Source organism: Brachionichthys hirsutus, chromosome 6 (genome assembly GCF_040956055.1).
Source record: "Brachionichthys hirsutus isolate HB-005 chromosome 6, CSIRO-AGI_Bhir_v1, whole genome shotgun sequence".
Classification (NCBI taxonomy): Eukaryota; Metazoa; Chordata; class Actinopteri; order Lophiiformes; family Brachionichthyidae; genus Brachionichthys; species Brachionichthys hirsutus.
Genome location: NC_090902.1, coordinates 11,187,620 through 11,202,508, shown reverse-complemented (window position 1 = coordinate 11,202,508; position 14,889 = coordinate 11,187,620). Strand labels below are relative to the sequence as shown.

Here is a 14,889-nt window from a genome sequence, read left to right as displayed (position 1 = left end):
ACAATTTCTAAAGAAATTCAATTCAAAATGAAAACAGTGTCATCAATTGAAAATAGCTTTATATATACACCGTAAATTCCGGACTATAGAGCGCGCCTGAATATAATCCGCACCCAGTACATTTGTAGAGGAAAAACCATTTTATACATAAGCCGCACCGGTATATAAGCCGCAGGTGTTTACCGGTATATTGAATATATAATCTTTACAAAGGCTTTATCGAAACACGGCTTGTAACAAAAATAAAAACATTATGGTAAACAGTAAAAAAAAATGTTTATTGACTAACATCACATCAAGTGCCAAAAAAAACTTGCTAAGGGTATGATTCATAGTGAATAAAGGCAAAACATTTAAGGACACGGGAAAAGCTAAACTTGGAGAGCATCGCCCCTGTCTTACAGTCTGACTGTTTTGGTTGTTTAAGTCAATTTAACCTGAACTGTAAACTAAAAAGTTACGTTGTTTCACTTGACCCGTTCGGCAATTTTATTGGTTTAGTGAAAATGGGAAAAATCCATATATAAGCCGCACCGGTATATAAGCCGCAAGGTTCATAGCATGGGAAAAAAGTTGCGGCTTATAGTCCAGAATTTACGGTATATAAAATAAAAATCCGGGGCTCATTGGCTAAAATAACATCTTTCAGCAACGGGAAAAGTCACAACTTTTGCAAAATACTGTTTCTTTCATGGATTTCGGTCTCATTTTATTGTGAAAGCAAAGGCAAACTGCAGTATCTGTACTAACCATATTCAGCACCCCGCCTGGGTTTCAGAGTGAAAATATAGAAAAGAATTAAAGTGTTGATGAGAAGATTATGAACTCTCAATCAAGGCAAAAATTTAACATTTATAAAATTGTATATGCAATTTGCATTTCTGAAAAATGTTCTGAAAAAAGTGTCGACTCAGCGTATTTCAAGTCATTTAAGATTAATGTCCGCTTATCTTGAACTAACCATTAAGCTACTCTGCGAACTATGATTTGGAGTTTTCCATTAACTACTCGGGAGTGTCTGTTCAGTTCTTCATTGATTTCTCATTTATTCACGAGCAATTACTCAAAGTTGCATTTCTGTATTTACAAATCACTCCCCATACATTTCCAGCTCCAAACACCGTAATGCATTTTGCTTTGGATCACAGGAGAGCTTGATTAAAATGAAAAACGGACAAATCATTCCTCTTGAGCTAGGAAGTCCATGAGTTTTCAGTCTCACCTCACTTCCTCCTAATTTATTACAAATTATATTTAGTATTATACTGCTTCTTTTCAAGTATTATCAATATCTAAATTAATACCTTTAATGCCATGACCATGCAGTCATGACTCTATTTGTCTATTTGTAGCAATGCAGGGCTTGATTTAACTCAGACGTTCTTCGACCCCTGGATCTGACCGCTAACTGTTAATGACTGCTATAGACATAGACCTACATTCATCCTGTCCCTTAATGATAAATCATGCCTACCCTCTATGTCTGTCTGGGGGGGGAAGCACCCTATCCTCCTCGTCTGCTCCATATTGATCAGCTGGGCAGGGTTCTGTACTCCATTATTGATCATGAGTGTATCCTCTCCCAGGACCTTCTTGGACCGAGGGAAATACCGCTGCCCGTATCACGGCAACAACACAAATTGTCTTCTCCCCGAGCAATAATTAGTCTTAATGAAGGACTTATCACCAGGACAGATGAACTGGACATAAAATCAAATGTTACTGAGTGGCGAATTCAAAATGCTATCATCGGAAATGTAAATGTTGTTGCTTGGTGCAATATTCTCTGCATATTTTCAACCCAAAATATCCCATGTCTAAATCTCACCGCGCACATGTAGAATATCAAAGCAAAAAGTAGATAATATAGGCATGAGCCTGCAGGGATTTGACATGAAGCTAGCGTTTCTGTAAAGTCCTTATTATAAACCAAGTCAATAGCAGATTATGGTAATGTGATATCTAGCTGAGGGGAACTGTGACTAATATTCACCGTGTACACAGCTTCCCTGGCAGTTATTTATAACCACTGGAAACATGTAAAATGAGTCAGTAATTTAAAATGTGAAAACAAAGGCACATGTAGATCTGTAATGACTCAACACTCGCTTTATGAAACTGATGGTAAGAAAGAAGCCAGAGAATCACAGATTCAGTCCGCTGTCTGTCATTAATATCCTGACAGCTCTGCATCAACTTTCAAGTTTGTGTTTAATATCTTTTTTTTTTCTTCTCTACATTTATTTGTCGTAATTTTCTTGTCCTCGTTCACCCAACTCATCGACCTCATGCCCCATTTATTCTGCTCTTGAAGCAGGTGCCAGTGAATGTGTGTAAGTGTACATGGAGTGTGTTTTGTGCACGCTTGTGAATGTGTGTGTGTGCCAGCAGGACTTGGTTGCGCAGGAAGTGGTCATGTGCCAGCTGATGAGTATTAACCGAATCTGGAGCGCTATTCATCCTCATGCACAAGGATCCATTCACCCCCAGCTTTTCACACATTCCCCACTCCCACTCCCCCACACACACTTTCAGAGGTGAACTGTCACTCACTCAAGACACCCCACACAAATGCCAGAATGGACACCCAGATGCATGTTCACATGGACACACTCCTCCACACATATGAATAGAAATCCAGGAATAGGCTTCCTTTCACTCCTGACTCATTATGCGCCACCCCAGGAGATCCTTCTTTCTCTTTACAAATGCGACTCTGCAGCCCCCACATCCAAATACGCTTTTAGAGCAAATGACACACAGCAGGGAGAGGTGTCATTTTCATTCATGCCATCGACTTCCACTTTGAATCCTTCTGACATGCCCGCACCACAGCCAACCGTCACACCCATGAGCTGCTGTGATATGCGTGACACAATGAAGAAAAGATGTCACATGTGATGAAGCTACACAGACGACTAGGAGACGTGACTGGATGGAGGGAACATTGGTGGATATCCTGCAGAGCTGATGGATTCATCACAAATAGGATTCCTAATTAAATACACATGGTCCTCACTTACTGACCTATGGGCATGCAAATATAACGGGTGCTGCCAAGCCCGGCTTTTCTATGGGCGAGAGGCGGGATATAAACCTGAAGTAACAAGTTGTAATCAATTTTAAGTAAGGAAGGAATGAAGCTTTAATTTCAAGATTGTTAATTAGCCACCTCCTGGATATTTGTTGTAATGCACTGGATCTGTGGTCTTTCTAGGACACCGCCACCCCGCCCCCACCTTCCTCTTCCCTTTCTTCTGCTATGGGGCCCATGTTTGATTCACCAGCAACATCCCTGAAGTGTTCAGCAGCAGCCTGACCCTCCAATTCACATCACATTCCCCTCTGAGCATAGGGCCATCTTATTAATGAAGGCATCTTGGGTGTGTTTACATTTCATTACACAGCTCTGCTTGCCTCCTGGTGTAAATGGCTCGGAGGCGGGAGGATGGCAGGTGTATATCCAGGTTTCCAAATGATTCCTGCTGCCATTATTGTATAATAGAACATTTTAAAACACTTTGCAATAACTAGTCTTCAGCCTTCCGCAGAAGCCAGCAGTGAATGTCCAATCATCTGCATGATTGTTACTCCATGTAAAGACTTGTTCCAAATCCGATTCTGAGCGTCTCAGAAAGAATGCCTATGACTGCATTACATTTAACCTCTGTGGTCGATAAGGAGATTTGCTTATAATGTTTGTATTTATCTCGGCTTATAACTTGTAAATGTTTGGTATGTGGCTTTTCCTATTGGCTGAATTGTATTACATTATATTTGTCCAGACATCTGTGCTCATTCAATCAAAACGTGATATTTAAAATTTGTTCTTTCCTTATTAGTCCTTCAAGCTCGGGCGGTGGGAATTGCAAATTGGCTATTTAGGGTAATAAAGGCGGGACTGCAGAGGAGCCTGTCTGTGCAATAAAGTGTAATATCCATGGACGTAGAAGACTACGACTTACGTGAGGAGGGATGCGGATGATTGTTACCCACCAGTCACATAGTCCTCATCGGGAAGGTGGTGAATAAGATGATGAGGCCTCAATTGAACGGTGATTTATCTTTTTTCTCACCACAGTGGACAAAACCATAATACAGCCACAACATGGTAACGACACGCTAAAGACAATGACAAGACGACAGGTTAAAGTCTGTAAACAAAGAGATCATCGCAATGTTTTGCTGCACAAATGCAACCCCAGAAGAAACGCACATGTGATTACAAACAACCGGCAGATGTGTGTAAGCAGGTGAGAAGTAATTGTATGCAGGCGACTGCCTCAATACTTTGAATTCAGATTACACCAAAGTCCTGATGGTAAAGCCTCACAAACTACTGGCCACTAAACGCTTTAAACTGCAACAGTTGGTGATACATATCCCATCTGTGCTCAGTCACCTCCCTGCAGATGCCAGATCTGCCATCAGCGACTGATGAAGGAATTCATGGCAAACTAAATTCCTGTGAATCCACACTTTATTCAGGACCGACATGGTCGAATGGGCGCTCTTACCTCACAAGACACAATGATGACCATGCAGATTAGCAGTAAGACAGCATGACTTCTCAATTTACCCTTCACCAGCCAAACAGGAGACGCTCAACCACAAACAGGTCGGCGAACAAGAGAAGAACGCTTCTGTTCTTAGAAAGCCATTTTCAAGTCGCTTACTGAGTTACAGAGAATCATGGTGGACGGATTGAGATTAAATTCCTCGCAGCAAAAAAAAAAGAAGGGCTGCATGAAAAATAAAAGTCAATTCCATGTGTGGACCATTTTAAGTGACACACAATTATTATAGGCGCTGAAGAAAAGGCTCCATTTTGCAATAACCCAGGCCTATGGGATATTTGTCAGCGTCAGTGTGTTTGGAATACCGGAGCCCAGGAATCATAAGCCCTGGCACTACTTGGAAATAAAAGAACGACCCCAGGCGACAGCTGGGAGAGACGAGTTGGACTGCAGGCGATTACACAAGTTTAATTTCTCTTACATGCCTCATGAATGGCCAACAATGCGCATACAGCACGTCCTCTCCTGATGCTGATGAAGAGGAGCTCACATCTTACAGCCGAAGAGCGTGACTATAATGTCTGTGATTGTGATGAATAAGAGAAGCCACTTATTCACATATTCTATGGCTAGAATCTGAGATTGTGTGATTTGCACCTGATGATGTTGTCATTGTGCAGTGAAAGATATTAGCTTTTTATTTACTTTGGATTGATGGTGCTTGGTTTATGGCTTTGCTTATTTTGTACAGTGTTAAAGTGGAGCATGTTGATTCATGCATTCAATAAACAGTTTCCCGTCTCACATCTTACAAGACATCTGTGGCTATATCTGTGCAGTGAACTGTAAAATGTAAAGGTTACAGAAAAAAATGGGACCGTCAGAATGTCATTATGTTTGTATTTTCTCTCTGCATAAAACCGACTTGAGTTATTTCCCCTCTCCTTGTTACGATTGATATCCGTGGCGGTCACCAAGCAAGGTGGGCGTAGAATAAAGATCAGTTTTTTTTCAATTCCAGACTGCAGTTTCAAAGTGGAAACGCGGCGCTCGACGTCTGCGAGACGTAATTAAAATGTCTGTCACTCTGGCAATGTCACACACTTGGCAGCGAGACAAGAAGGCTGAGTTGTCAAAGGGTATCTCCTGGACTGAGTGAGCTATGGGCATAATCAGAGCAGCTGAATGAGGAAAAACACAGCGGAGAAGATTGCAGGAGGACAAAATGTTATCGGAATACAAAGGAAGCATACAAAGAAGGAACAATTTAGACCGGCATTTCTTCAGTAATGCTCAGACATGGAGTAATTGTTTGGCTTACACAATAGCCCCCCATTATCCCCTGCTGGAGGATGTCATCCCCACTGCTCTCACCAAGGATTCGTATTTTTATCCCTTTGCGTGGCGTTTGTGTTTTTGTCACTCAGCCAGTGCTCACAGATCTGGTGGAGCCACAATTATTTTGTCTTCAAATTATAACAACCTTAACAATTTGTCAAAACCGATAGCAAGTTTATCCCACTTAACAATGAATTCAAAGTCCCAGTTTATTTATGATCAAATGTGACCTCTGGAATAAATAAATCAATACAAAATCAATACAAAACCATTGGCGGTGAACTGGAGTGCAGTAGGTTATATTTATGAGCTAATATATACATAAATATTATTCTCATCAGAATTGATCATTATTACTTTGAACAAAAAAAAAAGGCAATATAAATGAAAACTAGTTTTAGGACATCACATCCCATTGCAAACATTGCCTTCATTCACTCTGTCACAATCACTCCTCACTTAAATAAGGAATGAATGACACTCTCAGATCTGTTTGCTGACGAATTATATAACTACAAGAATCACAGCAGAGAAATCAGGCAGGTAATCCGACAGGACTCAAAAGTTGAAATGTGCCCTGTATTTGTGTGTACGTGCATGCGTGGGTGAGTGTGTGCGCGTGTTTTAGTGAATGTTTTAGAAAGCCGTGGTTTAATGGTGCGTGTTCTGCCAGACAAAAAAAAGAAAGAAAAGATAATCGTCTTGTGATCCGTGGATAATTAGAAACGCATTTGCAGCCGTTTTCGTCTTTTGTTCGCCTCGCCTCGGAGCCCTGATTTGCGCTCTTGGCTTTGTTTGACTTTATTTCATTATTTATCAGCCTCAGTCTAGAGACGGATTTGATCAGCGGCAGTCGTTTTAAAATGCATGCAGGCTGCACAACCCGATGTACTGTGACTGTTGGATCTCTTGTAAGGCTGCGGAGGTTGATTCAAAATGCCCGTGTGGCATCCCCGAAGCCCCAAAATCACGAGGACAGAATAAGTCTCTAGCGGTCCCCACGCAACAGTTATTATAAGAAGCTGCCTGAGCGATTACATCCGATGCTGGATTCCGATTACAGATACTGAGTTCTCCGTTAAAGTCGCTAAACAGGTTTGGTGGGTATAGGATAAGACGCTGAACACCTGGAATGTTCGATAATACTCACAGGCATATGTCATGGAGAAGCTGTTCCCCAGCTTGACCATATCCACCTGCGGCACCAGTTTGGGGATGTCCTGGTGATGCGAAAGGGCGAAGCGAAAAACCCCATATTCGTGCGATTCGGTTGGGAACAGTCCTCCTGTTGAGCAACAAAGAATCGGGAGTTAATGCTGAACACGCTGGAAAATACCCCCCCAGAATAAATAAATAAATGCGTAAATGGAAAAGCGGCACGGGAAGAACTAGAAATAAAGGTTTTTTTTTTTTTAATGCTGAGACAAAAGACTCTGGACGCGTGTGCGCCATCCTCACCTATATTGATGTTACTTGGGAAACTTGAGCTTGAACCCAAGCACATCCCCAGTAAACTGGTGTAGAGGATGGTGAAGCTTCGCTGCATATTTCCGTTGGCATTGGCGAAGAGAAAAACAGGAGCCGAAATCCAAGCATATAGGTTTGTCCGCGCGTAAGTTAAATTCCCCGCTTCTCCTTTCCTCCACTCCAGTCTCCAGCGCTCACACCGACATCGATACAAGAGCGAGACACTTATGGCGATGGCGAGGAGGCACCTTTCTCTCTCTCCTCTTTCCCCCCCTCTCCTCTCTGCTTTTGCTCTCGTGTCCTTGGATGCTGAGACTTCAGCTTTGTGCGCGCCATAAAAAAATGCGCACATCTCGACGAGCTGAGGCGTCTCAATGTCAATCAATCATTTATTTTATGTTAAATAACATTTTTTTTAATCGTGATAATTATTAACCTACATATTCTTTTTGTTTTTGTTTTTATAAGACAATATCACAGAGAAAAGAATCATGAAATAAGGAAATGGGATTTAGATTCCAGGTTTTCCACAGAGAACACGTTACGTCATCAGAGCTCCCTGGAGGATGTCTTCACGCTTAACAACAAAGATGGCACTTTTTTTTTTTTACACGCAATGCTTAACTACACATGTTGCCTGTTTAGTATTTGTTTTTTTTGTTTTTTTTTGCAGTGTCCATTCTTGGAGCGCACCCACAGGTTCCTGAGGAGCCGCATGGGATTTCATGGATGTCAATTTGCTTTGCTGCCCAAAGGCGGTGTTCATATTACAGACTTCACCGCTCATCACTTACTGCTTAATTATCGGATTGATTGATTTTTTTCACATTTCCAAACCCAGTTCAAGCTAGCTTTTTTTCCCTGATTTCCCTTTACAGTTTCTGAATGAAACTAAAACGTACCCTATAAGTGCAGATGAGCGTTTATGCGAAGTATTAAGAAAATCAATAGAATGTTTTCACATTTCATCCTGATGCCTACAATATAGCTTCCTGAATCCGTTTTTAAACCAGCTTGGCAATGCATTCTTAAAGTGCTCAGGAAAGAAAGGGCATTTTGAGAATTACACAATAGCCAATATAAGTCTGCTGATAAATATCACGTGATGAGACCAAAGCTCTAGATTAGAACAACTGAATTGGACCCTCTGGCCAAGCTATTTTGTCTTCTGCTCTTCCCAAAACCAAGACCCAATTTTAACCAGATTTTTTTTTTAATCTCCAGTTGCAGAAAACCAAATATGCAATTAAGGTAAGCTTATTTGAATTGCATAATTCATACTCAATGTAAATTCAAATTGCTTTACAATGGCAAAGAAATGCATTCACCAAAGAACTTTAAAACTAATTATAAAGATGATTAAAGGTAGCTGTTAAAATCAAACATTTTGAAATAAAACATAGTTTAAGCAATAAAAGTGCATTAAAAGTCAATTAAATAGAATTAGCAAATTACAGTTAACAATTTGGTTTTCAGACCTGATTTAAAAGAGCTGACAGTTTGAGCAGACCTCAGGTGTTCAGGAAGTTTGTTCCAGGTGAGGAGCATAATAGCTGAATGCTGCTTCACCTTCTGGGAACACACAATCAACCTTGTCCTCGATGACCTGTGCGCTCTGGATGCTTCATATGGAGCTAATAAGTGCAGGATGTATTTTGGTCTGAGACCATTCAGTGTTTTGTAGACAGACATTTTGAACTCCATCCCCGGACTAACAGGAAGTTAGCGCAGTGATTTGAGGACCGGTGTAAATATGGTCCTGTTTCCTGGTTTTAGGAATCTGTAGCAGCATTCTGGATCAGCTGCAGCTGCTTGATTGATTTCTTGTTTAAACCTGTAAAGACACCATCACGGTAATATATAGCTAATGCAAATAAATGCATGAACACATTTCTCTGTAATTGGAATATTTTAATACAAATACTCTGTTTGTAATTTACATTTAATAAAAGCACAAACTGATACCAAATGTTTGCACATTTTATTTTTTGACTGTTTCAATTTTAGCATTAAGGCGATGCTTTGATGCAACTAACACATCTAAATGTATTTAATGCAATGATGACATCATGTGGAGTTCATGTGTTTTGATGACAGCACAATTATATCTATCTTTAAAAATGAAGCCAAAGTATCTCGGAGAATGACATCTTGTTTTATTAACTCATTTGGAGTCAGACTCCGTGATCGGCTGGTGCCGCCTACAGTGAGTGGTGTAGTAAATCCTACCTGCTATTGGGCTCACCTGTCAATCATGAAGTAACACTCTCTTTTCATTACATCAAATAACTAATTCAAGTCTAGATTAATGGAATGAAATGAAGAATGGAATGGTCTTTAAACTAATTTAACATCCATCTTTCATTTAGATAGACTATACACACTGTTTAAAAAGCCATAAAGTAGGTGCAGTTGGCGTTAGATTAAATGTGATTTTCCTGTTTTATGAATTTACTCTTGCTTTCCAGTGCTGTTTCAACATGCATAAGAGAACATTTCCTGTTCATGACTAAAAACATGTCATAAATAGACATCTTATTTCCATGTAAGAGTGTATGTTCAAATGCTATTATAATAGTCATGTAAGATGACTGCAATCCTGAAGCAACAGCACAGCAACAAATACTGTCTTTTATACAATATGGATTCGGGATGAACTCCCTTATCAGTCCAAGGCAGGGTACTTTTAGTTGAAATCATTTTCACCACTTATTGTTTCGACATTAAGATGGCAGGTATTAACTCACTTGCCCCATAAAATTAAATTTAGAAGATAGAGCGAGACGTGTTTCCAATTTAGCGGAAACATTTCTGATACAAAAAAGCACGACTCTTCATACACTTGAACAACAGAAATGCAAGAAGTAAAAGGTTATCCAATTTATGACTGATAAATGTCCCATAATTTCAGTCAGAATGGTCAATTTTCCCCTCCTTTCTTCAAACTAATGAGGCTTTAGCTCAAACATAAATGGCAAGGCAAGCTTTCTTTATAATGTTTCAGTTTTTTTTTCCACATCATTTGGCCATTTTTCCATCTGTGTGCAACAATAAGTTTTAGTAGGCTGATAGCATTTGTTGGGTGTACATTGTGTTTGTGTAGATGCCCACAGTGCCTCATGTGAAGCACATGCCATACAGTCTTTTTTTTTAAATTCCTGATTGATTAAATGTTCTTAGAATAACAACAGCAACAATGTCTAAATTGTCTACAGCAAAAACTGCAGAGCTGCTTGTTCGAGTATAAAAATACCAATACCAGCTTGACAAAAAGCAACACAGAGAAGGAAAGGCACAGTCTGTGTCCATAAGGATGTTGTTGTCATACATCATAATGTGAGTGCCTGTCTGATGGGTTTTAATACAAGTCATATTGACTTGAAGAGTACAATGAGGCTAATCTGTCAAAACCTGCTGGTTCTTCTCCAGCTCAAGTGAGGAAAGGAATTTTAAAAAGGAGAATCTCCACAGCGTGTTATTCATATAATTGAGCTATACCACACTTATATGCTGTCAAGCACTTGTGCACGTCATTCTGCTTGAGGCAAAACCATAAAAAAGAATGTTACTGCAGAGATTGACAAAGAGACAACATAAGTCACTGGGTTCGAGAAGTAGATGCAAAATAACACACATATATGTCAAACTGCCACAGATAGCTCCCCAGGGACTGCAGGAATCAGGAAAATAAGAGCAGGAGAGAAGGCAAGGAGGATTCTGGATATGGCAAGAAAATAATATTACAACAATTGAGTCAGTTTTGATGCAACATTACATGCATTTTTCTTTATTGTTGAATCCAATCGCTCTCTTGCAATGCCTAAAATGGAACATCATTGTAGGTTTGGGTGACCATACTCTGAAAGAATTACACTGGTACTACAAACTCACATGAAATCAATTTACACCAAATGTCTATATTAGAGTGCATCTGAGTGAATAACTAACAATATAGAGGAAAAAGAGGATGGGATTCCATACTATGTAGGGGTGTGGTTACACTTGCTGCAGTATTTGTATTACATCATGTCTAAGATGAGCTAAATCCTGGTCAAACACAATCTTACCACACTTTAATGTTGTGTGTCCCAAAACATTCTGAAAGCGCAGGTATACCTGCAACAGCTGCAGCTAACATTAGCAAGCATCTGCCCACTTCCCTCCAAGACCTTAAGCTATTCACAACTTTATGGATAGCACTGTCATTACCACGCTCAATCAGCAAGTGAGTCTGAAATCCCATGCCATGCAATCATTCATACATTTTTAATTTTTAATAGTTTCTCTGACTGTGGTGTCTATGCTCATTAAATAAATATTCACCTGAACAGGGACTTGAACCCTGGACCCTCAGATTAAAAGCCTGACGATCTACCAACTGAGCCATCCAGGCTCATGGCAGCATTGTGGTGCAGTGGATATTACTGTTGCGTCACAGCAAGAAGGTTAACAGGGTCAAATCCAATTTGGGGCCTTTCTGGGAGGAATTCTCTCCGGGTTCTCCGGTTTCCTCCCACCACTAATAACATGCAGCTTAGGTGAATTGGTGACACTAAATTGTCTGTAGGTGTGTGTGTGTGTGAATGATTGTCTGTCTATGTGTGGCCCTGTAATGAACTGGTCCAGGGTGTACCCCGCCTCTCGCCCGTAGACAGCTGGGATAGGCTCCAGTAGATCCTGTAATTTTGGATTAAGCGGTTAAGAAAATGAATAAGTTCTGATTTCATATATTTTTACGCCACAGAGAGCAAAGTATGATAAACAAGCTACTACTGCTCACAGGTAGTGTACTACTACCGCCATCAGTTCAAAAGTGATGTGTACTCATGTGTCCATAGCTCAACAAAGCTTTTCAATTTCTCCTGTCCTTTAGTCAGAATTGTGTCGGTAAATAGTGCGGTCTCTTTCCACGACAACGACGGACCAACACTGCATCTGATGAAAAGACCAACAGTCCTATCACAACACAGGTGAGTGGAAATTACATGTTGGTACCTTGACAACAATGTCACTGGATGTGAAAATGTCAACACTGGTGGCGCTGACAGGAGCGATGACACTTCCACCGGGTTATGCATCACAGAAGATAGGACAACTGACACAGAAGCAGTAACTGTTAATATTTGGCCTTTGTAAATATACTGCAACATTTTAGGCCTGAAACACACACACACACACACACAAACACACATTGGTGAAAGAAAGACAAAGTCAGTCCAGATATGTATTAGGAATTCCACCATGATTTTATGAGATTTTTGTATTCCTTTTGTGTGTGTGTGTGTTGTTTGATCTTTGGCAGGTGAAAACAACTCAGAAAGTCCATCTTTAATATTCCCCACAAACTAAAGAAGGCAAAATTCAACTCGTAAAATGATAGAGAGCGAACTGTCCTCCAACCTCTCTCAATCCGATCCCTCCATTGTGCAGAAACGATCAATCGTCATGTCACACCCAGACGGCAGTAATAGATTCTAATGGTTTTGTCTTGTTACTGGCTTTATGTGAACAGTAGATTACAGCACTTGTTGACTGACTGACACCATGGAAGTACACCAGCCTTGGATGGATGTCTGGCATTAGCACAGAATCGATAGGAGCCAGATCGGCCTGGACTCAGTGCATGCTCATTTCTGCTCTGTACCTTAATTGAGATGAATTATTGACAGAGGCTTAAGTAGATGGCCATCCAAATGATTCAGTAGCTCTGCCCAGAGAGGCCTTTTATTTATGAAAGCCAGAGTAAATACCGGCAATATTATAAATGCGTAAAGAGAACATATTTTTAGCTCTTGGAGTTGTATTGTTATTGGCTTGAACATATCAAGGCTAAGTAAATTACAAGAAAGTCAATCAACAAATGGGAAACTATCTAACTTACTAACTATCTGGCAGTGGCGAGATGGTTTCATGAGAAAAAAATACATTTATCTGAAACACGAAAGCCTGCACAACTTGTGTTGTAGCATTGAAAGACAATCGGCCATTTATCAAAAAAGATAAAAGCAAACAACACAGTCATGGATTTAGTGGTCAGACACCCAGATTTGAACCCCATAGAGAATATATGTGTGTATATCAAGGTCAGCCTAGTAGGAGGAAAATGTGCGGGGGGCACAGACCAGTCACACAAAGCAGTCAGAGATGAATAGAACAGCATAATGCAGCTCACCGCAAAAAGCTTTCTGGCTGACAGTTTTCTGAAGAAAAACAAAGGGAAAGCTGCCCAATGCAGAAACATAATCTGCACACAGACACTGCTACCTTGTGCAACACTGTCGCTTATTTCATTCAGTGTTGTTTTTAAATTGCCATAAGCAATATCAGTTGACAATAGCATAAAAACACTTCATTTTCACATTTTTACATCACCAACATTGTAGTTTGTTTTCTTACTTACTTTGGAAGTGACTCATTTGAAAGCTTCAACAGTCAGGACAGTCAGACTCATACTAAAGACGGGAACTTTCCCTGTTTTCATTTTTCAAATAATGAAAATACGTTGCAAACAGTCACACTTGATATTTGTATTACCGGTAATCAGCCTCACATAGCCAGAGAGGCAGTTTATGCATTGAAAGTACAGTCAATTATTGAAAGCCAATAATCAAGCAGGCATACGGTACAAAGAGACAAACCTTTATGTCTCTTTGTGGGAATAAGCATGCAATCCTCATGTCTCTCCTTTTATTGCTATTCAGGTTTTCCTTCTCTCTCTCGTGCAACCTCTCCCTTTCACAGACTACCTGCATAATTGCTTTTCCTCTCCACTGGACATGGGGGAAGTGAAGTTCTTCTAACGTTACTGTGGTAATGCTGATTGATGGACTTGATGCTTACGTGGTTCCAGAACATCAAGCATCGCTACATAGAGACATGACAAATTTGCAATGGAAAAAGGAAATATTGCAAAAACCTACTGCATATACTTCATTGGAGGTCATATAGCCGTACAACTGGCCTAGCTATGGGGGGTTGTATCCATTGTTCAGCTGTACAGACACAAGGGAAGGATGACAAAAGGGGAATTTCACCGCTTGAGCTGACAAATCTCTCAAAGAGAAGTAATTGACAAATCGGCCAAATTTCAAATTTAGATTGACTGGGAATTAATTAGCCTCCAAATCCTGAGAAATTAATTCCACTACTCCTTTTCTGACTAATAGGATCTGTCTGGTGGAACAATCATTCATTTTCAATAGTGCTACATAAAGATGTAGCATTTTAAAACACACATATCTGTCACCTCAGTCGTCTATTTTTATATGGATTTCTACGTTTTATATTAGCAGCTTTAAACTTTTGAAAGCAATCAAAACACCTTAAAAACCATATAGGTGGAAAGAAAACAGCAATATTGATTTGATATATTTTAAACACAGAAAAAGGCCAGTCCAGTACTCTGGTGTAATTGGTAGTGTTGCCTCGGAGCACAAAGGTCCAATGCTTGCATTCACCTGGGACCTTTCTGTTTGGAGTTTGCATGTTCTCCCCTTGTCTGCAAGGGTTCCTTTCAGGTTGTCTGGGTTCCTCCCACCATCCAAACATGCAGTAAAGGTCAACTGGT

The 14,889-nt window shown here is 40.2% G+C and overlaps 1 protein-coding gene and 1 non-coding gene across 2 annotated transcripts in view; both read right to left on the bottom strand.

Annotated features, from left to right (window-relative positions):
• Positions 1-7,401, bottom strand: part of gria1a (glutamate receptor, ionotropic, AMPA 1a) — a 55,285-nt gene extending 47,884 nt beyond the window's left edge. The window contains exons 1-2 of the mRNA XM_068740130.1: positions 7,314-7,401; positions 7,006-7,140 (exon numbers count right to left, since the gene is read on the bottom strand). Coding sequence (XP_068596231.1) covers positions 7,006-7,140; positions 7,314-7,401 — 223 coding nt within the window. The remainder of the gene's footprint in view (positions 1-7,005; positions 7,141-7,313) is intronic.
• A 4,241-nt stretch (positions 7,402-11,642) lies between these two features.
• On the bottom strand, positions 11,643-11,715 carry trnak-uuu (transfer RNA lysine (anticodon UUU)). The gene has a single exon. It is a non-coding gene; the product is annotated as a tRNA-Lys (tRNA).
• Between the last annotated feature and the right edge of the window lie 3,174 nt (positions 11,716-14,889).